General features: G+C 52.7%; 1 protein-coding gene across 6 annotated transcripts in view; it reads left to right on the top strand.

Annotated features, from left to right (window-relative positions):
- The first annotated feature begins 15,136 nt into the window (after positions 1 to 15,136).
- Positions 15,137 to 23,240, top strand: part of E2F2 (E2F transcription factor 2) — a 33,007-nt gene continuing 24,903 nt past the window's right edge. For all 6 annotated transcript variants that reach the window (XM_054691702.1, XM_054691701.1, XM_054691700.1 and 3 more), the window contains exons 1-3: positions 15,137 to 15,388; positions 20,654 to 20,759; positions 22,504 to 22,723. In XM_054691702.1, coding sequence (XP_054547677.1) covers positions 15,137 to 15,388; positions 20,654 to 20,759; positions 22,504 to 22,723 — 578 coding nt within the window. The remainder of the gene's footprint in view (positions 15,389 to 20,653; positions 20,760 to 22,503; positions 22,724 to 23,240) is intronic.

Below are 23,240 nucleotides of genomic sequence, written 5' to 3'. Positions count from 1 at the left end.
TCAGTCTGAAACTAGAGTGAGGGGTAACAGTTGGGGTGCAGCCGCCTGGCAGGGTTTGGGGATGCGTGTGCAACTAGAGTGAGGGGTAACAGAGTTGGGGTGCAGCCGCCTGGCAGGGTTTGGGGATGCGCGTGAAACTAGAGTGAGGGGTAACAGAGTCGGGGTGCAGCCGCCCTGGCAGGGTTTGGGGATGCGCGTGGGTAGCAGGACGCCAGTCCGGCCCGCTTCGTCGTGGGCAGGGTGTGAGGGGCATCCCGAGTCGTATTGGTGGTCAAGGTTAGTGAGTCCGTCTTGGGGTGGGATCCCTGGACGTGGAAACCGGGGTAGTAGGTCACCCTGAGACCAGGACTTAGGGTTTGCCTTTGACATGCCAGATAAAGGGGAGGGGGTCGTGCTCAGAATCGCATCCCCCGGTGACTGGGGGCTGGCCACCCAAGCAGTGGGGCTGACCTTTCTTCTGGGGACGCTGCCTCCCCTCAACACCACCCTTTTCCTGTTTTGTGCCAGAAGCCAGCGCAGAAGCCCTCCCCAGGCCACACCGTGGTCAAAGGAGCCCAGACTGGCAGTAGCACTGGCCGTAGTTGGGAGGCCTTAGGTTTTCCAGGGACCTCACCCTGCAACCACCCATGTTTAACAGCTAAGTTGATGCTCTTCACTGTACCTCTGTTATTTGTTCATACATTGAGAGCTTGTCAGGGACAGAGGGCCTTGGAGGTCACAGATGTGGCCCAGAGAGGGAAAGACGCCAGCTCAGCGGCACACAGTGGTTAGTAGTTTTCAAGGCCAGCCTGGAGCCCAAGCCTCCTAGCTTCTTATCTAGGACTCTTGCCATACTCTACCTACCCTGAGCAGGCATTGTTATTTCTGCTTTAGGGAGGGGACATCTGAGGCCCCACATCTCTCGCAGAGGACTCTATGGGGCTGGCACAGCCCCTCACCCTGAGGATCTGGAGAATGAAACCCTAAAGCATTATCTCCTGTCATTACCACCTAGCCCCCTCCCTCAGGCCCTCATTAGGAGCAAATGAAACAAGAGTGGCCAAGTGTGAGCTAGAAGCAGGGAATGTACACTCTTGAAGAACTGCAGGGTGGTGGGGGGGGGACTTAGCTGGATCCTTATGAAAACATATGGAACCCATTTCCCTGAGTGGAGGTGGTCACTGGCCAGCTGGCAGTTGGTCGGTTTGGGGCTAAATGTGTGTGGAGTTGTATGGCAATGAGGTACATGGCAGACTCCCCAAAATAGCCAGCCTGCTCACTGACCCAGGTTCTTCTTTTTTTTTTTTTTTTTTTTTTTTTTTTTTAAAGATTTATTTATTTATTTATACAAGCACTGGGTAGAGTCAGAAGCGCGGGAGGGTGAGAGGATTCACCAGAGCCAGAGCGGGGGGCAGAGCAGGCAGAAGGACCGAAGTACACTGCTGAGGGGAGCAGCGGGCGGCAGGAGAGGTCTGCGCGCCATGTGGGACCCTCCTCCGATGGCCGGGGAGCTGCCGGGGATCGAACCAGCGCTGTAGAGGCTGCGGGCAGCTTCGCAAGCCAGCGCTCAACCGCTGCGCCACCGGGGAGGCCCTGACCCAGGTTCTTCTTGAACCTTCCTTTGTTTCTTGCCTATGTCATTTCAGCATAAAAGGAGTTTTCAAGACACCTCAGGATGCTGAGTCACTCCAGGTTACACATGGAGACAGTGAGGACTTGGGGAGACCACCGGGACAGATGACCACATCTCCCCCTCCCCGACTCACACATGGCCCTTCCCCAGCAGGCTCCTTAACAGGTCTGGTAATGGGTTGGGATGTATGAAAAGTTAATCCCAGTTTCCAAGGAGGGTTCATCCAGGTGGGCCCTCAGGGGCATAGAGATTGGCCCTCTGGCCTGCCAATCACTTTGTTCTCCCCCCCCCCCCCCCCCCCCCGCAGATTTGACTCCAGATACAAAAGGCAGTAAGTAAGGTTGGAAAGATGGCATTCAGTGGTGCGCAGCCTTTCAAAGTAAATGGTGGGGGGCAGGGGAGGCTGCCTTCATTTTACCCTTCAGGACTCACAGGTATTAGGGATCTGCCAGAGGAATACATGTCAGAGCTCAGATCGCCAACCCAGCCTCCACATCCCATCCGGTGCTTTTGATGTCTGCAGCGCCTTTAAAATCTGGTACAAACCATTGGGCCGCACTGAGTTGGCTTCGGGCAGCTACCGCAGCCCTCCTCGCCACTGTCAGTAGGTTCTTGGAAACTGTAAAAGCAAAATGATGTGTCAAGTAGGTCCTCAAATAATGTCCTCCCGTTCAACTTTGGGTCGCCCAGGATTATTTTTTTCCTCACCAACGTTACAAGGAAACAAAGTGGAGTGGAGTGACATTATTCCAGGATCAGATGCGGTGAGTCTGGGACTCAGATGCTGGGTGAAATCCTGGCTTTGTCTTGTCTCAGTTATGCTATCACTTCAAGAGTCCTTTATGCTGCTCTATTGCTGTGCTAATTCAATTAATTCAATTCGATGACACCCATAAAGCACCTGACACTTTATGCCCCCCCCACCCCGTGACCTGAGCAGCTGGCTGGGTCTGGTGGTCAGATTCCTAGCTCAATTCCGTCCTCATTTTCTGGGGTGACGGTGTTGTCAGTGTGAGCTGTCACAGCGTCCCAGCCTGGGTGCTCTTCACTTCCAGCCAGGAACATCTCCGCAGTATGGGGTCTTGCGGGCTGGTGCAGGGCCCAGGCCCTCCATGCAGAGCCTCCAGGCTCTGCCGCCTGGGGCAAGCTCCTCCTGTAATCCTGCCAGAATCCTGGCCACAGTCATGAGGATTTGGGGAGCAACTGAATGTGAAGCACCTGCAAACCTGTGGCACAGGGCAGGTCCTCAGTCACTGCTTGCAGCAGCATCCCCTCTCACAGAGAAGTTGAGTCTCAGCACAAGGAAGTGACTCATCCAGGGTCATGTGGAAAGATTCCCATCGCAGAACCAGGAGCTGAAGCCAGATCTTCACACTCCCACTTAGTGCCCAGCTACGACTTTCTCATTACCGCAATTTATGTTTCTATTGAGGCAAATGTATTTTTTTTTAAAGATTTATTTATTTATGCATACAAGAGCTGGGGTACAGGCCAGAGATGCAGGGTGTGAGAGGATTCACCAGAGACAGTAGGGAACAGAACAGGCACATCGACTGAAGCACACTGCTGAGGAGAGCAGCGGGCGAGACAGGAGAGGTCTGCTGCACCATGTGGGTTGCTCCCTGGCCGGCTGGGGATCAAATTCGTGCTGCAGAGGCTGCGGATTGCTTCATAGTGCGGTGCTTAATCCCTTGCACCACCAGGGAGGCCCCGTGTTTTTGTGTTTTTAGTAGGTGGAAGGAGAAGGCTTCAATCTGGTGAGGCTGCCTGTCCAGGCTCACCTTGGTCCAGAATCAGCTTATGCATGACAACACCCATGTCTTTTTTTTTTTTTTTTTAAGATTTATTTATGCATACAAGCGCTGGGGTACAGGCCAGAGGTACAGGGGGTGGGAGGATTCACCAGAGACAGAGTGGGGTGCAGAACAGGCAGATCTACTGAAATACACTGCTGAGAGGAGCAGTGGGCGAGACAGGAGAGGTCTGCTGTGCCATGTGGGTAGCTCCCTGGCCGGGGATCAAACTCGTGCTGCAGTGGCTGCTGATAGTTTCATAGTGCTGAGGTTAAACCCTTAGGCAACCAGGGAGGCCCCAGAACACCCATGTCTAAAAGAGAATGTCAGTTGGGGGTAGGGTTAGGAAGCACTTGGGCGAGAGGACCTAAGGGCCAGAGGTGGTGTCATCTGGGTATGAACGTCAGCCCTGTGGGCAGACAGAGCTGGGAGCCAGCCAATCTCTGCCACTTCTTAGCTGTGTGACTGGCTGAGTGACCCCACCTCTCAGAGCTTCAGTTTTCTTTTTATTTACTTTTAAAAATTAATTTTTAAAAAAGATTTATTTATGCATACAAGAACTGGCGTACAGGCCAGAGGTGCAGGGGGTAAGAGGATTCACCAGAGATAGAGTAGGGAACAGAACAGTCAGACTGACTGAAATACACTGCTGAGGGGAGCAGCGGGTGAGACAGGCGAGGTCTGCCGTGCCATGTGGGTAGCTCCCTGGCTGGGGATCGAACTCGTGCTACAGTGCCTGCCGATAGCTTCATAGGTTGCGTCTTAACCCCTTGTGCCACCAAGGGGGCCCAAAAATTAATTAATTTTTTATTGCCGTAAGGTGGGTTTACAACACTGTCTCCCCCACCCCCTATTGTATCTGCTGAAGGGTTGTAACACCAGATATTGTTCATACCCCTCTAAACATGTATGTTACCACCCCCACCCACCACCCAGTCGGAACCTCAGTTTTCATCTGTTAAAGTCCCAGTGGCACCTCTTTTGTGGGTGGTTGGAGGAATGAAATAAGACAGCAGACAAACCCCACACCGTGAGCTGCTCACCGCGGCAGCCCTTGAATCTTATCAAGAGGAGGTTGAGGAAGAACTAGTTGCTTTATTGTAAACTTTCAGGTGGACAAACATTGGCTCATATAGACATTCTAGAACCAGCTGTTGAAATTCTCCTCCGTGGACAGGCTGTGTGAATGACAAGCATCTTCACCTCTTTTGTCCTCAGGATCTGCAGCTATAAAATGGGGCAATAAAAGTCCACACTAGACAGTTGTTGAGAGGATGGGAGTAGTTGACATTTAGAACCCTTCGATGAGTGCTTTGCACATGATAAGAATACCCCCCCCCATGCTAGTTTCATTCATTGTCTCAAACGTAGCTTGTGAAGTTGGTCTTCGCATAATTCTACCGCTAGCTGCCCTGTCATATAAAATCATGTCTCCAATTTTTAAAAAAGATTTATTTTATTTATTTATGCATACAAGAACTGGAGTGTAGGCCAGAGGTGTGGGGGGTGAGAGGATTCACCAGAGATAGTGGGGAATAGAACAGGAAGATTGACTGAAATACACTGCTGAGGGGAGCAGTGGGCGAGACAGGAGAGGTTTGCTGCGCCATGTGGGTAGCTCCCTGGCTGGGGCTCGAACTCATGCTGCAGTGGCTGGAGATAGCTTGATGGTGCTGAGACTTTAACCCCTGCACCACCGGGGAGGCCCTGTCTCTGTTTCTTTTCCTTTGGGTAAAATGGGCAGCTCAGGAAGGTATACTCAATTTTTACCATGTGGCTGTGTGAGACCAGCACCTGAGGCTCCGCGGTCATACATGTGCGTGTGTGCAGACATGAACATACACACACACTTTGAGGAGGCCGAGCTATGCGGTGCTGCTTCCTAAATGGGCTGACGCAGACCCTCTTGGCCTTGGACAATGGCCCACTTGCTCTCCCTTCTACTGGGCATGCTCTGTGGAGCCAGGCAAGAATGGGGAATGGCTCCTCAGCAGCAGGGTTCCTTGGCTACACTGACCTGGAAGGAAGTCGTGGCTCCAGGTCTTAACCTGAGTATCAGAGCCTGGATCCATCCTGCCATCATCCTGTCCATGCTGTGCAACCTTGGATGGGTAGCTTCACCTCTCTGAGCTTCAGCTTCTCATCTGTGCAAGGGAGCTGACCATTTCCACTTTTCAGCATTATTACAAGGATTGAAGAAATGCATGAAATCTGCCTGGCACATAATCCTGGCTCCATACATGAGAAGTCTTAAAAACCTGACTGGTTTTTGGCCTCCCTGGTAGCGCAAGGGGTTAAGTCTCAGCACTATGAAGCTGTCAGCAGCCATTGAAGCATGAGTTCAATTCCCAGTCAGGGAACTAACCCACATGGTGCAGCAGACCTCTCCTGTCTCACCCGCTGCTCCCCTCAGCAGTGTATCGGAACAGAACAGTCAGTCTGCCTGTTCTGCTCCCCACTCTGTCTCTGGTGAATCTCCCACCACCACTGCCCCCGCATGTCTGGCCTACACCCCAGCCTTGTATGCATAAATAAATAAAATAAATCTTTTAAAAAAGAAAACCTAACTTGTTTTCTAACTCAGTAAAAACCATCTTTGATATATTCTTTAATGAAACAGGGCTACAGTGGGGCCTTACATAATTCATATACTTGATTGCATTTCAGTATCATCTGTTAATCTCATAAAGGAATTTTTCCTCCTACAATTCTATTTCATAATTAATTCATATTTTACAGGGTCTGGGTAACTCACTGAAGCCCACAGAGCCTTGTTCTCCTTATCGCTAAAGTGCAAAGGACGCCTGCCTCACCAGATTATCTTAAGAATTCAGTGAGGTGGTCCAGAGAAAGTGCTCTGCAAATCGTGAAGTCGAACAAAGGTACAAGATATTTTGTCTTGTGCCGTCCTGCCCTCTCACAAGGCTGAATTCCTCAAAGATAGGCAGGAGTTTATTTACTTTTCTATGCCCAGCATTGACTGTGTGGTAATAAACTTGATAATAACCATGCTGGTGATAAGAACTCCCATTTCTGGAACCCTTCCTGTTTGGGAGGCTCTGGGATAAGTGCAGCATCATGGAAGGATGAGGGATGGATATTTAAAAGTTTGTGGTTCCCACTGCCATGACTTAAAGGGGGAGGGATTGTTTTGTTTCCCCTGCATGAGTTCTTCCATATTATAGACAGGTGAATTTTATTCTTAGGTCTTAAATGTTCTGTAGCCAATCCAGCTGGGTAGCCATCCTTAGTGTTCTTATCTATAAAATGGGGCTAATGATCAACTTGCCTCATAAAAGCGTCTCATAAAAGACAACAGCTTTCCCTTACTCCTTCCTTTCCTCTCCACCTACACACACCCTTCCCTAAGAGGAGGTGGCTACAGGGCAAGGTGATTAAACTGGGTGGTGGCAGAGAGATAAATCCTTTTACTGCCCTCAGCTTTGGTTTGTTGGTTTTGGGTTTTTTTTTTTTTTTGTTTTTTGTTATTTTTTGATGCAGTGTGGCAGGTCTTCCTGGAATAATTCCTGATCCTGAGACTACCCCCCACTCCCACCAAGTCCTGTTTCTTGCTGAAAAGCTCTTAATCTGGACAGCACCAAAGATTCAACTCACCCCAGTTCTAATGTTCACTGTGATCCTGTGTTGCATATTTCAGGTAGATTTCAGTCCCCAAAGGCAGGGCTGTGGGCTAGGGGTTGGATTTCTATTTTTCTAAGCACTTTCCTATCATCTCATTTAATCCCTTACGGAGTCTTGCACTGCCCCCCAAGTCACTTTTTAAAGATTTATTTTTATTTACTTATGCATACAAGAACTGGGGTGTAGGCCAGAGGTGCGGGGGGGTGAAAGGATTCACCAGAGACAAAATGGGGAGCACAACAGGCGGATCTACTGAAATACACTGCTGAGGGGAGCAGTGGGCGAGACAGGAGAGGTCTGCTGGGCCGTGTGGGTCAGCTCCCTGCCAGGTGGCAGTGGCTGGTGATAGCACTGAGACTTAACCCCCCTTCACAGTCATTTTATAAAGTAGGTATTGTCCCTGCTTTCCAGATGAGGAAACTGAGACTCAGGGAGAACAACTTGCCTATGTCAAAGCAGTGAGGAACACAATCTGATTTGATCAAGGCTGACTCCAAAGTGTGTGCCTTTTAATTCCCCGAGGCCTCTGCAGCTTTGCTGTTTCCAGCTCAGAAGATGGCCTCTCCAGGTCTCTGTGGCAGTTGTGTGTACCCTAAAGCCAGGAGTGAGCCCCAAAACTGACCCCCACACCTCACTCTCTCAGCCCCAGCAGCCGGGGTCAGGGGCTCCACATAGCAGGGCACACAAGGCCCCTGCTAAAGCAATGATCTGTTCGAAGTGCTCCCCCACCCCCATCTCCAAAGCCCATTGTCTCCCCAGGAGACAATACAGATAAAGGACCCAGCCTAGTGGGCTGCCTGCATCAATCTGTAACCATGGAAACCACTAGGGAGACAATTCCAAAGCCCTCCCTGCCACCCTCCACCCTGCAGCTGTGGCTGCAGGAACCCAGCCTCCAGCAGAAGGGGCATTGCTGATAATTGCTGCCCCCCACCACTACCACCGCCAAATGGGACACAGCTGGGCTCCCCTCCGCGTACATCCTCCCACCCTCCTGGTCTCAGAATTGTCGTTGGCACAGGGACCTGGGCTGTGGTGAAGGCAGAAACCTTACTACTTTTGCAAGGTCAGTTCTGTGAGGTTCTACACATGAGCTAGATCCTTGATCCCAGAGTTGGGCACAGGGGAAAAAAAAAAGGGCCCAGCCAAGTCCTTAACCATTGACCCGGGCGGCCCCGGGGAAGGCTGTAGGTCTTCAGCCCGCGGCTTCCCTCTGGCGGCCAGCTGCTGCCATCGTCAGCTCTGGAGAGGAACAAAAATCATGACCTCCTCCTGGTTGTGTGCTGCGTCCCAGATGCCCACACATGCAGGATCTGATCCTCACCACCAGACTGTGATGGGTGTTCTTTTCCTATCACAGAGGCGAATGGCGGTGCTTTCAGAGGCTATCTGGAAGGAAGGACAGAGACCGATGGAGAGGGTGACCCCAGCCAGCCGGGGCGCCACCATCACCAACCCTGTGACCTTGGGCAAGTTACCTAAACGCTGAGTTTCTGTTTCTTCATCCGTAAAGCGGGAGTGATAACAATATATGCTTCATGGGGATGTTAGGATGATAAGCTGTGACAGACGCATCGTAAATACATCCAATTCCCGGCCTTGCCACTCAAGTTGGGTGCCCTCGCTCACCGCTGGGACCTGCTCCTGCCCGCAGTCCTTTCACCTGTAAAGCAGGGTTGACCGTGGTTCCTCATGGGGCTCTTGTGATGGCTGCTGTGGGCTCAGGGGGTGACTGTGCTTGCTTGGCTATTATTAGCATCGCTTTTGGGGGGGAATCTGCTCTTGGTACAGAGAAAAATGGTCACTGGGGCCCGGGGCGGGTGGAGCTGTTAGGGGGAAAGGATGTCCTGAGCTCATTCCATGCAGGCTTTGTGGACGCCACCCCCACTCCAGACCAAAGCCATCAGGACAGTGGGAAAGACAAATCCCGTCACCACCAAAGGGAAGGTGGCTGGGACCTGAGGGTGGAGTTAAGCAGCCAGGTGTGGTATAAAAACCAGACACGTGGGCCTTGGGGTCTCTCCTGGCTTCACGGCTCCTGGCTCGCGGCCAGCTCTCAGAGCGCCATTTTGGGATTCCAGATCGGCGGATGGGGTAGGACGCATTTAAAACTTTGTCTCCCACTCTTCTCCCTGAGCTGTACATTTCCTCATTTCCCCTTCCCTTGTAAATAAACCTTTTATTAACCTTTCGCGTGTGCCTGCAGCAGAGCATTGATAAGTCCTTTTAAGCACGCAGGTGAGGATCCACAGTCAGGCACCCCATTTTGTATTGGGGCTGCCGTGTTACAGAGCTAGAAGTGAGAAGTTAGGCTTTCCCTCTCTCCACGGGCCGGGACAAGAGGTGCATGAGAATTCTGACCCTCTTTGGCCTCACCCCCCATGAGTGAAAGAGAGATTCCGACAGTAGCCGAAGACTTTCCTGGGAAGGAATGAGGCGTGGACTGTCACCTCTTCCAAAGACCCTTCCCGAGTGCTGTTCGATAAGCTTCTACTCTGCAAAGATAAAGAAGAGGAGCTGCTTAGATCCGGCAGAGGACAGAACAGGAAAACAACCACAGTGTGAAATGACAGCAGATGGAGATTCCCGAATGGAGGTGCGAGAGGGGTCAGGATCGGCTTCCAAAGTGGGAGGGATGCGCCCACCGCGCCTTGGCCATCCCCGCCTCAGGCGGCCGCGGCCCGGGCTGCCCTGCCTCCAAAGACGGAATGTCTTGCTTATTTCCAAAGAATTGTGAGTCTTCGTTTTCAATGCTAGTAATTGTTCACAATAGTTTCGCTGCCCCAGGTTTCACTTGTTAGTCTGAAGAGTTAAAATTCACTTATTTTTCCTGAGTGGTGTTGGAGATCACATGTGTAACATTCCCAGTGACTCGTGGGAGAACAGCCTTTCTGTCCCGGTGGAAGAGGTGGAGAGAGGACCCCCGGCAGGGAGGTGGGAGCGGGAGTCAGGGGGAGAGTGTATTTGATCAAAATATAAAGTCCGGTGTGAAGGGAGCTGGAGATCAGAGGGGCTGGGAGGGCTGGGATGGCCAGACCACGGGGTCGAGGGGGGTGGGGGGGCACTACTGGCTACACCTTAAACTTTGGAGGGCAAAGGTCAGGGGTGTATGTCAAAAGCTCCAGCAGCAGAAAAGGGAAATAATAAACTGAGTCATACAAACTGTAGGTGGCGCTTCCCCAGGCCTCTCCGGGCACCTCTATGGGGCCTGAATCCAACTGCCTTTCTCCAGCGTGGAGCCACCTCCACAGGACCCAGCATCTGTGGAAAACATCTCCAGAGTCTGGAAACATCTGGAAGGAATCTGGCCAATATGGTAACCCCGGGCTTCCCAGCGGGGCTGCACCTCTCACTTCCTTTATCTCCTGGCCAAGTCCACAGTCGGGGAGTTCATTGCCCCTTGGGCTTCGGGGACTCGCCCGAGTTCTCCTCTAGATGGCAGCCTTAACCACTAAACCCCACCCGCTTTCCACCAAGGCGGAGAGAGAAGGAAAAAGGAGGTGCAACACCCTGTCAGGTGTGCCTCATTATCTCTGTTTTACACTGGAGAAAATGAGGGCTCTGGTCTCATGAAGCCACAAATCCAAAGTTTCATAGAAAGGCAGGCACAGTGGTCCTTGCTTCTCTGGGTCTCCATTTTTCTCATCTGCAAGACAAAACGGACCCACCTCTGGCAACGCTCATCTACTTTCTGTCTCTATAGATTTGCCCAGTCTGGACATTTCATATAGATGGGGCCATACAACATGTGGTTTCTTCCACTTAACACTATGTTTCCAAGGTTCATCCATGTTTTAGTATATATCAAAACTTCATTCCTTTTTATGGCTGAATAATGTTCCATTGTGGTCTCTACTGCTTTTGCTTATCCATTCGCTGGTTGGTTTTTCCATTCATTTGGGTTTTGTTTACTTTGGGGTTGTTATGAATAACGCTGTGTAGGGTAAGGAAAAATGTCAGGCTTTTCTGCCTTCCCACCATCAGGATAGATGATGGATCCTTGCGGTCCTGAATGCATGCCTGATGGCGGGCACCTGGAGTAGGGTGTGGGCATAGGTAGATGGGATTCACCTGGGCTGAGACTGGGCTTTTAAGGCGGCGTCACGGGGACGCCAGCAGAAGCTGAAAGAGAAGCCAAGAGAGAAGCAAGAGAAGCAGAAGCCGAGAGAAGGCGGGAGAGCCCAGGGTGAAGACCTGCTGGGGGCTGGGAGGCCTGCCAGCCTCCCCGCCCCCCAGCGCCCCTCCCTGCCATGTACCTGGTAATCCCAATAAAAACCTGCAAAACCACTGAGGGCTCTGACTCCTCCTTTGCCTGGTCTGCTGGATATTAGAAAACCTGCCCTGTGTCCTTTCCTGCCCTCTACATGCTGCTATTAATACTCACATGCATGTTTTTGGGTGAACCTTTGTTTTCCATTCTCTCAGGTTTATATCTAGGAGTGGAATTCCAGGGTCATCAGGTAACACTGTGGGACTTTTTGAGGAACTGCTTCCCAAAATGGCTGCACCAATTTGAATCCCCACCATCAATGTGCGAGGACTTCACTTTCTTCACATTGTGGCCAACACTTGTTCTTGTCAGTCTTTTTGATTATAGGCATCTAGTAGGTGACCGACTCTCCTCGTGGTTTTGATTTTCATTTCTCTCATGACAGTTTATGTTGATGTTGAGCATCTTTTTATGTGCTTACTGGCCTCTGTGTACCTTCTCTGGAGATTTGTCCATTCAAATCATTTACCTCTTCAATACACTTGGTTAACATTATCTCACACACACAGTGCATTCACATGCCATTCAGATTTTTTTAAAAAAATGTATGCATACAAGTCCTGGGGTACAGGCCAGAGGTGCGGGGGGCAGGTGTGAGAGGATTCACCAGAGAGAGTGAGGAACAGAAATACACTGCTGAGGGGAGCAGCGGGGAGTCAGGAGAAGTCTGCTGCGCCATGTATGTCAGCTCCCTGGCCCAGGATCGAACTCAAGCCGTCACAGTGATACCGTTGAAACTTAACTCCTGGGGAATATGAGTTCTTATTATCATCATTGAAAGGGCCTGGCACTCCCAGGGGAGGGGGCACAAAGATGGAAACAAAGCCTGGGTGCAGCAAGAAGTCAGATGTCCAACCTCTGACTGCTCAAGCCACTGGGCCATTTGAGTTGGGCCTTGAAAGAATGGCCAGATTCAGGCACAGGGCTCTGGAGGGGAGGAGCATGTAAGCAAAACCCTTGAAGTGGGAGAATGGAGGGCAGGAATGGAAAACTGCAGGTAGTTTTATGGAGGGCCTCTTCGGGCCCACCTCACAAACATTAATATATATTAAATATATTTTATAGCTCCTCCCCAAGGATTTTATATCCAGCACCTTACTGAATCCTCGTGTAAATGGAAATGTCCCTTTGGCCATCCCCATTTCGAAGATGAGGGAATCAAGGCCCAGAGAGGTGCAGGGCTGTGAGGGCACAAGTCCAGGAATGGATGGGGTGGGGATTCAAGTTCAGGGAGAGGAACTGCAGGGCTGTGCCCCATCCCTCTCCCAGGAATTAGTCCGTTCCCAGGCAGTGAAACTCTAAAATCAGCCCCAGCTGCCCGAAACTCAACCGCAGAGAGCTGGCTCCCAGCCCCCTTGCTGGCTCCCTTGTCTCATCTCAGCCCCACCCTGCCACCCCCATTTCTCTTCCTGGCCCTGGGGCCCTACTCTTTCCCCAAACCTGCTCTGCCACAATTCCTTCCAGGTTCCTTCATCTGTAAAATGGGGATAATGATAGTGCCAGTCATAGAGGGGTGTTGTGGGATCAGAGGAGATGCCTGAGAGTGGGGGCCGGGCACACACAGTAGGTTCTCAGAAACGGTAGCCACCATTATCACCACCGTCATGTCAGTAATGGTGCTGATGTCCCGTGAAGCTGGCCCAGTGGAAGCGTGACCCTGCCTGATGGATGACAGGGTGGAGAGGGGACAGTGGCAGCCTGTCCAGAGTCACTCCACTAGGAAGTGAGACTGGTACTTGAATTGGGGCCCCTGAGTTTCTGACTTCAGATCCTCTCTTTGCTGGGAAGATGAATGAATCATATAATTAATATTTATTACCAGCCATCTGCATGCTAAACCAGACCCTAGATGCTGAGGGGCATTCAGAGAGCTACCATTTGGATCCTTGAGGGCACGTAGAACATAACTGATGAACATGGCATGAAAACAAAGCCTTGTTTGTTGAGGCAGAACATACTTAGAGTCCAAGGAGGGCAAGAGGCACTCTGACTGGGAGAGGAGACATAGGCCGGGAAGGCTTCCTGGAGGAGGTGAGGTTTTACTTGGGCCTTAAAGGACCAGTGAAATATGTTTACTGGAGTGAAGGGGTCTGTATACTGCAGATAAAACCAGAAATTTACAACAGCTGTCATTCCTTGATGTACCTTGTGAACCAAGCTCTGTGCTGAGAGTTTTACATGTATCACCCTGTGAGATTTCTCCACAATACTATCAGGTGGGTATTATTAGAGAGGAGAAAACAGGTTCAGAGAGTTTAAAAACCTTGTGTGGAGTCGCACAGCTAATAAAAGTGTCAGGGCCCGAGTTTGAATATAGGTCTGTCTGCTACAAACTCTGCATTCTTAATCACTATGTATTATTGCCACCTCATCCTCAGGATCTGAGGTATTACGCTGGGGACTATCTGCACGGCTTTGAACACCCGGTTCAGACTTGCATAAATATCTCAAAACACCAGGCAGGTTTCCACAGACCTGGAAGAATTTAGCAGCAGCCTCCTGCAGCTCTGCCTTGCAGGAGGAACTAGCAGAGGTCCCTACTCAGCTGTGGCATCCCTAAGCTGGAGAGGAGAGGACTGTAAATGGATGATTATCAGCACAGAAGATTCTCAATCAGGGAGGGAGGCTCTCCTGACAAAAGGATTATCTAGGTGAAATCTGGAGATGTTTGAATATTTACAGTGATGGGCTCTGGGGAATACAAGACAGAGCTCTCCACTCTGGACCCCCAGTGCCTGCAAGGAGCAGGGCACAGCTAGGCAGAGCGGGGGAAGAGCCTTTTATTGGAACAAGCAAAGGCTCAGGAGCAGAGCTGGCCCACAGGGAAGCCCAGTTCTCAAATCAGTGAATCTGCCTGCGTTACCTAGAGTAGCACCCCCTTCCCAGGCTTGTTGAATTAAATTAAGCCACACATGTCATGATCCAACAGGATGCTTGACATACTGTGGGTGCTCAGGAGAGGTTAGTATTCCTCTAGGAACAGGTATAAATGTTGGACTCTGCCCCTCGCCACCCCCAACCGGCCCTCCCCACAAGCTTTTATTTGAAGGGGGTCTGGTTTGGCTATAAATGCATCAAATTAACACGAGGCCTAAGGTCTGGGCCTCACGTCAGGACTCCGTGTCGATGTTCCCGCTGGCGCTCTGGGCGCTGCGCGGGCTGCCTCCGCCAGCTCGCGGGGTGTCCCTCAGGTGGGCGGCTCGCGCCGGCGCCGGGCCCGGCAGCGCGGCGGCCCCTTTAAGCCGCGGCGAAGGTCTCCCCGCCGGGCTTCGGGGCCGCTTCTTTCCGGGGGGCGGGGCTTCGCCCGTCGCGCCGTCCAATCGGAGCGCGGCATTTTCCGCGGGAGATCCGAATTTCGCGGCACGCAGTTTGGCGCTAAAAAAAAAAGAAGGAAAAAAGAGGCTGAGACGGGCCCGGGGGCCAGAGAGCGAGGCGCGAGCAGCCCGCGCCGTCCGCGCCCTCCTCTGACCGAGCGCGTCGCGCCCCCGCCTGAGCGAGCGCACCCCAGAACCCCCGCACCGGAGCGGGCCGGACCCCCGAGCCGAGGCCTGCGGGCGCGCGGGCCGGCCGGGTCGCGGCCGCCTCGGGGCGGGGCAGCCCCGGGCCCGGCTCTGCGCGGCGCCGGCTCCCCGGCGGCGACCTCGGAGCGCGGCGCTCGGCAGCCGGCCAGGAGGGGAGGGTCCGGCCGAGCCCGCGGGCGTTCATTGGCGCTTCCCGGCCTCCACGCCATGCCGCGGGCCGTGTGAGCCGCCGCGGGCTCGGGGCCCGCAGGTGCCCGCGGAGCGCCGCGCGCGGGGGGAAGGGGGCGCTGCACCCGCCATGCTTCGGGGGCCCGCGGCCCTGGCTCCCGCCGCCGGGCCGCTCCCCAAGGGGCTGGCCGCGATGGGCGCCGCCGAGGTGTGGCCGCCGGGCCTCGGCAGCCCGCAGCTCCGCCAGACCACCACCGCCTGCTACCACCCGCCGTTCCCGCCGCCGGTGCCGCCCGCCGCGGCGCCCGGCACCTGCCTCGACGCCACCCCCCACGGACCGGAGGGCCCAGCTGTGCGGTGCGCGCCGGCCGGCCGGCTGCCGGTAATGCTGGGGACCCCCGCGCCTCCTCCCCCTGGGCTTCGCCGGGCGTGGGAAAGAAGGGAGGGGAGCCGGGGATCCCGGTTTGAGGGAAGCAGGTCGAGTTTTGGGAGATGAGCTTTCACTTCCAGAACTTTCCGTTGTCCCCAATATCTGAGCAGAAGAGCCCTTAATTTTCCAGTTTTGGATGAGATAACGTCATGCACTGGAGTGGCTTGGCGTGAGCACTGGGAGGGTGGAGACCCAACCATTATCCCAGGACTCCTTGTGAGCTTGGGGCATCCACAGGACCAGCATTGCCACGGTCCATTCATTCATTCATTGTTTGGCCAAGAAACTGGTACTGGCACCTGCTATTGTCTAGACACAGGGCTTGGCCTAGGGACACAGCGAGCACTAGAACGGGGATGGCGGGGGTGAGGGGATAGAGGTCTCACAGGTACAGTTTGGCTTGGATGGACAGACTCCAAATTTTCCCTCCAGCCAACTCCTTCCCAATTTTTTTGCCCTAGCTCCTTCCAGGTCCAGGCAGCCAATAGCAGGTGCAAGTCGGGGCGGTCCCTAGGGTTCCAGTTCAGATTGACTTCCCTCCTCAAGCCCCCAAGGTGGCTGCCAGGGAGAGCCCACAGTGGCACCATGGGCAGGGTGTGTTTCTGGGAGTGGAATTCTTGGAGCCCATAAGAACGGAAACAGCCATCAGGTGGGAGTGCAGTGGGAAAAGCCCAGGGGGAGTGGGGGTGGTGTCTGGATTCTGGATTCTGGTCTGAACTGCTGTTCATTTATTGGGCTCTTGAATAAGTCTTGGCCCCCAGTCTGGGCTTCAGTTTCCCTTTCTTGGAAGCGTGTGTCTCTGTGGGGTAGCTGTGGGACTAACCCTCTTGGCTGACTTTCAGCTCCAGGTTGTAGATGTTAGAAGCAGGCTGCAGGGAGGGGAGGCTGAGGTATATGTTTGCCCAGTTGTGAGTAAATTCAGCTAAAGGGGTAAGACCACTCCCCACTGCTGATAGGTATCTGGTTAGACCCGAGTCAGTCAGCTGGCACATACCGCTAGCCATCTCCCCACTCCTGGAATTATGCTTTACCTATGCTCAAGCTTCGAATCTTCCCTTTATTGTTTCCTGTACATTTTTTCCAACTAAAAGGCAGTGAGAGTACTCTTCCCATCTTACAGGTCAAGCAGGTTAGGATAACTGGGACTGGGTATCTGTGTTTAGCATTTTACAGCCAAAACAACAACAACAGAAAAAGTGTGCCCTGTGAAGCAGATAGCACTAGCAGCTCCATGGTATGGGGGAAACTGAGGCTCAGAGAAGTGTGACCTTTCAAAGGTTCCGCAAGGCAGGTGATCATGAGTCTCTTCTCTGCCACCGTGACTTGGCCCGGTGGGTGGTGGGTGCCCGAGAGAAGAGGCTCAGTCCCTCCTCTGGCCAGCTGCTTTCAGGTACCCAGGCGGAGTTTCAGGAGCAGCTATGCTTTTAAACTTCTTCCCTCCCAGAGAAACTTGGGTGCTTCTGTCTATACCTCCCTCCTGGAGGGGGCTCAGTGATCACAATAAGAATGCCTCTCTCTGCTGGATGCCTCTCATGTGCCAGGCACTGCTTGGCATTCTCATTTGTTACCTTGGTCAAGATGCCTGGGATGAGGCATCTTACAGATGAGGAAACTGAGCAGAGACTTGAAGTTACTTGTCTGAGTCACAAGCCAAGAAGTAGGGGAACCTTCTTGCATCAGACCACCCTAAAGGCCTGTGAGGGCCGGAGCCTCCTCTCCTGTCCATCTCCAGATGTCCCATGCCCCTCAGTCCCGTGGGCAGGCCTTGGCCCCCTGCTTACTCATTTTACTAGGGTGTGACCTGGAGCAGTTCCAAACCTAACCCTGGGTGTGGCCCCTTGCTTTGTGGCCTGGCTGCAAAGTGCAGGGTTAGCAGGATTTGTTGGGGAGCTGCTGTTTAAAGGGCTTTCAGGCACAGCCCAGGAGTGGCGACCGAGTCCAGTGGCAGAGCAAGGGCCAGAACCCAGGTCCCCTAGTGCTCTTTCCACCACCCTCTGGAGAAGACTTGGAAGGCTACTTTGTGGAGTCCCTCCGCTTGCCAGGCATGTTGGGTGATTCTGTTTCATCCCTCGCAGGAACCTGTCAAGGGTGGGGGGTTCTGGACAGTTCTCCTTTTCTTGTGGTTTGTCCAAATTTCCTCTGAGAACCAAGAAAGAATATGAATATTTTAACAAACATCCCAGCAAGGCGGGTCAGATGAGGAAATGTAGGCTCAGAGGCCCTGGCTCCTGGGCAGCAGAGCTGGATCTGAAAGTGAGACTCTCCCCTCCTTACACTGTTCCTCCCTGCTCCATGCATCTAACTTAGGTTTGAGGGCCAGGAGACACCTGCTACCCTCCCTGTATGACCTTGGCAAGTCACTTCTCCTCGGAGCCCTAGTTTCCTCACCTCACTGCCCGGGTGTCAGGTGGGCTCTGCCCTACTCATTTGACCTGAGGAAGGAGCTTTGCTCTTCTTCCCTAGGGTGGCTGGGAATCCTAACCAGGCCTTTAGGAAACAGCCAGAGAGGCTGCCTCGGGAGGTCCAGGTTAGAGACAAGCTGGGTGTGGTTCCAGACCTTTGCTCTGTGCCTTTTCAGCTCACCCTGAATGTTCCCATGCTGGGGGGTGGTGTTAGCATCTCCCAGCACAGGCACTGGCACCTGGGCCAGGCGCCTCGAGCTCTCTGACTGGATCTCCAGCAGAAGTGGGGTACATTATTTACATCTTACTGGTGGAGCTCAAGAGGTCCACACACTTGCTGGGCTCCCCCAGCTAAGAAGGGGGGCCTAGATGGGAGTGGGGTGGAGCAGGGAGGCCTGTGCTCAGCCTCTCCTGGCTTGTCATCCTCTTGAATATGTCTTCTTCCACTTGGATTCTGCAGACTCAGCCCCCTCCATGGCTGGCTTCTCTCTGGACAGTGCCCGCAGGGCCCAGGGAGGTGTTCTTGGAGGCAGGGAGATACTTTGCAACTTAGGGACCTTGAGAGTACAGGATAAGGGTGAGGGAGAGCAAGAGAAGGAAGTGGGCAGAGTGTGCGTGTATGTGTGCGTGTATTAAGGTGATGGGGCAGTGGACATAGCTAGACCTGGGCAGAAATTGCAGCATTCTGGGAGGGTATGTGGGGATGGGGCTGAGGCTGCCTGGTATATGACTTTGGAGGATAGACATACCTCTAAACTCAGACTGTGGTTTCATTCTCTGTGACCCCGGGCATATGGCTTAAAGTCTCTGAGTCTGCCAAGAGAAATGGCAATTCTGGTGGTATAAGCTGGTGAGCACATGCTATGCCCAGCAAGGGTGCTGTTAGGGTTCTCCCTGCCTTATCCACTCTGCAGGAGGTTCTTCCTGTTGTGAACGCAGCAGGGGCCCGCTCCTGTCAGGTGGGGGAGGTGGCTGGGTGGGGTTGGGGAGACTGGGTTGCCCCACCCCACCTCAGACAGAACTCAACCTGATCTTCCCTTTTCCCTGTCCTGGGGCTTCCTTCTGAGAGGTGGGTGGAGGACCCTAGGATGGAAGATTTGATCGGGATTGATAAAGGTCTTGCTCACCAAGTCTCGTTAACTTTAGCTGTAAAATGGGGACCTGTGGTGGGTAGGTTCAGTGAGGTGATGAATGTTGGAGTTTGGCCCAAGGCAAAGGTGGAAAGGCTCAGTGAAAGCTGGGATCTTCTAAAGACAAGACGGGGCTAGTACAGGTCATCTGCCCTAGAATCTATCATATCACCAGCTGGGAGCTTAGAAAAGGAATATTCCAGTGAGATCAAGAGGAAGGAACAGGGAGGTGTTTGGATCATGTTTTGTTCTGTGTAAGGGTGAATGAGAGAAGCATCACATCCACACTCCTCAAATCAAGGAGCAGTGCTCTTCAAATCAATCCAGGAAAGCTTCCTGGAGGAGGCAAAAGTGGGGGGAGCTGACAGCAGGAAGAGCTGTCACCACCTCCCACACCTGTCAGCCCAGCTGTGCTCAGCAGCAGTTAGAAGTGTCAGCCCCGCCAAGCATGACCTCACCACTGAAAGTTAAAATAGGCCTCTCTGTCCCAACGGGGGTAGGAGTATCTGGGAGGCCAGTTGGAGGGGGAGAGAAAGGAATTGGGTTCAGTGGGCCCCAGGAGGATGCATCAAGGAAGAGAGTGAAATTGGATTTTGAGGAAGGTCTCTGAATTTCCTGAACACCTACTGTGTGCTGGGCCACAGTTTGAGCACTTACAGGAGTATTCTCACTGGATCCTTACGACAGCCTCATGAGTAGGTATTTTCTGCCCCATTTCACAAAGGAGGTAACTGCATTTCCCTCAGTCATGGTGAGCCCTTGAAGGAGATGGGCGGTGGGAGCCCAGGACTCTGACCTGTACCCCAGTGCCCCAGTGCCCTTGCCCTGCCCTTTCCCAGCACTCGCCAGGACAGAGGCCCTTTCCAGGCCAGTGCAGCTTCGGAGTCTAATTGGGGCCTGGAGGAGGAGGGGTGGAGAGGAGCAGATGGGTCTGTGGTTTGATTTCCCCAGCAGGTGTTTCCCAAGCTTGGCGGGAACAAGAAGGGGGGGCAGGGGGACCTCAGCTGCTTGTCCTTAAGACATAGGGGAGGGATTCATTGTCTGCCCCTCTCAGCAAAGAAAGAATGGCAAATGGAGTCTATTCAGGAGGTCCTAGGGCCCTTGAGTTGCAGCCCAAATATGGGGGTGGGGGTGTTTGCACTGCTTCCCGATGTAGGCACCTCCCTGGGGTGTGGCACCGAGCCAGGAAGTCCCCTGGGCCTGGGCGGATGCCCGGCCCCACCCTGATAAGGGCCAGCTGTGGGGCTATGATGGGGATCCAGTCTGACTTGGCCAGCTGCTTCTGGGGGGGGTTGGGGGAGCTCCCCCAGCCTAATGTGGTTTAGGCCCCACCCACTCCTTCCTCCCTGCATCATCTTCTGGGTTGGATGAGAGAAAAAGTGACCTTGGAGCCTGTTATTGGGAACCCCGCACTCTGAGCCACATTGGTAAGGTCTCAAGTGCCTGGACCTCAGAGGGGTGTGTTGTGGGCACATCAGGAAACAGCGCTTCCTGCCTTTGATAGCTTTATTTTCAGGTCATTGATATTTCCTTACCAAGTACAGCGGTGCTTCACCAGGACAGGTGATAAACTGAGGCCCAGTAGGTGGCTGCTAGTGGCCTCAAGTGTTTTGGCTCCAGGTCAAGGAGAGGCTACAGGAGAATTAATTCTCAAACGCTGCCCTTGTCTTCCCTCTCTCTCCAAGGCCAAAAGGAAGTTGGACCTGGACGGCATCGGGAGACCTACAATCCCTGAATTCCGTACTCCCAAGGGGAAGTGCACTAGAGTTGATGGCCTCCCTAGCCCCAAAAGTAAGCCATGCTGATGGGGCATCTCCAGACGGACTCAGAAGACTCGGTGGGGGGTGGGGGGCAGAGTGCAGCAGCCCTGACCAATCTAGCACACTTTCCGGTTTACAAAACAGTTTCCTGTGGCTTCTCACTCAATCCTGCCAGGTAGGTAGATTATCCCTTTTTACCCATGAGGCAACTTGAAACTCAGAACTTGAGTGACTTGCTGAAGGTCACACAGCTAGTAAGGGGAGTCAGGGTTAGAACCCAGATACCTGTGTCTAGCACTACTTAACCACACCACACGCTGCTTTCCCTAGTCTAAATGTGATGGCTAACGTTTTATTTGGGAGCTTACCATTTTATTTTGAGTTTGATCTGGTCTATTATTCTAACTGGGAGAATTCAGCTCAGAGCGGAACGGGCTAACCACGGCCTTTTTCCTGCATGGAGACAGATCTAAAGCAGTGATTGAAAGGGAAGTGAGGCTTAGACTGTGTCACATCAGACACTGCCCAGGTGGTGCCTTTCTAAAGCTAAGTTGGAGGGAATTTCTGCCTCTTGATATTGCTAGTTAATATTCTGGAGAGAGCAGGAACTATATGTTAGGGAGGAATGCTAATTGGAGGGTCAGAGACCTAATGGAAAAGGCATGTGATGGGGGCTGCCTGAAGGACAGGATTCTGCCCTGACTTGACTCGTCACCCCTCTTTTTGAACTTTAGTTGTCTCATCTATAAAACAAGGCACTACCTCATCAAGAATAGCAAGAAACGTTCTTCTTCCATTGATTGGTAGAAGTTGCCAAGAGCTCTTTGTTGAAGGATCCTAAGTGCAGTGATCAACTAGTAATGTCTGCCATGGATACAAAACTTGCAAAGTAGTCTTTGTGCCAAACATTTGCCATCCATACATTAGGAGGTTCTAAAGTCCTGTTTTAGAGGAATCTGAGGCCCACTAAAATTCAGTTTCCAGAACTAACTTGCTCTATGATTTGCAAGTCACTTGATTGCAAAAGTCCTCTTGTGGTTTAAGATGCAGCTGAGATGTGGTCTTGTAACATCAACCTCATTAAGAAAGATGTTTTTCATAAACCTGCCCCATTTGATATTATTGGACTGATTCCCCTCAGATAATCATTGGACTCTATGTGGAAAGAAAGGCAAGTCTATAAACATGTTCTCAAATCCAAGCTTGTCATTTCTTTCTTACACCACTTCCAAATTCCTGACATAACTGGCAGGATAGGGTAATGGTTTAGAAGGAAGACTCTGGAGCCAGACTGCCTGGATTTAAATGCTCACTTTGCCATTTTCTGAGTGTGCTGAGCAAGTTACTTAACCTGTCTGTGCCTCAGTATTCTCATCCAAAAAATGGAGGTGGCTGTACAGCAACCTCATAGGGTATTATAAGGATTAAATTCGTTATATATGGAAAGTGTTTAGGACAGTGACCTCCACTAAGTATCATTGTGGTAGCGGTGGCTATGCCTGCCCGGAGTTGTGGTGGGAAGGCCTCTGAACCAGGAGTTAGGACACTTGGTTTCCAGCCCTGACACTGCCCCTGACCGAGACCTGAAGCAAGTCACTTTCCCTCTATAGGTAGCAGGTTCCCTGTTAGGACAATGGTGGTATTGTCCCCCACAGTGCTCTGTAAACTGGAAAGTGGGTGCTCTCAGAAAGGGTGGTACATAATGGGTCCAGGTCAGGGGGACAGTCCCCCAGCTGGCCCTCTCTGAGAGGAGACTGGCTCCCTTTCCTCCTCAGCCCCCAAGTCCCCTGGAGAGAAGACTCGGTATGACACATCGCTGGGGCTGCTCACCAAGAAGTTCATTTACCTCCTGAGTGAGTCCAAGGATGGGGTCCTGGACCTGAACTGGGCAGCTGAAGTGCTGGATGTGCAGAAGCGACGTATCTATGACATCACCAATGTCCTGGAGGGCATCCAGCTCATCCGCAAGAAGGCCAAGAACAACATCCAGTGGGTGTGAGTGCTAGACTGGCGCTGAGGGCACCAGTGGGTGCTTGTGCTGTGGACAGGGCCAGGGGCAATATCCAGTTGGTGTGAATGTCAGAAGTGGGGCTGAGAGCAGCATCCAAGGGGTTTCCACACCGGGGACAAAGTTATTGTATTGGGGGGCGGGTAGCAGGTGCACACACTGGAGTGATATTGAGTGAACAGGGTGAGGACAGGTGGAAAATGATTTCTTGGACTTGTAAAAGTTTATGAGGACCCCAGATTCTTTTGAGTCAGGGATCCTAGATTCCTCTCTTCTAGTTTAGGACTGTCGCTGAGAGATAGTAACCCAGACTCCTTCCAGCTCTGGGATATGAGCACCCCCGGCTCCTTTCCTCCCTCTGCAAGGTCTCAGAGAACAGATGTACAACCCCTGGCATGAGCCCTAAGAGACCCCAGGTGGGACCATCAGGACTGAGATCACTGCAGCTCCCTGCCATTTCGGGGAAGTTGGAGGCATAGGATGGACAGAGTTGAGAGCCCCCAG

This window comes from Talpa occidentalis, unplaced genomic scaffold (genome assembly GCF_014898055.3).
Source record: "Talpa occidentalis isolate TD23 unplaced genomic scaffold, MPIMG_talOcc4v2.1 talOcc4.9, whole genome shotgun sequence".
Lineage (NCBI taxonomy): Eukaryota > Metazoa > Chordata > Mammalia > Eulipotyphla > Talpidae > Talpa > Talpa occidentalis.
This window is presented reverse-complemented; position numbering and strand designations above follow the sequence as displayed.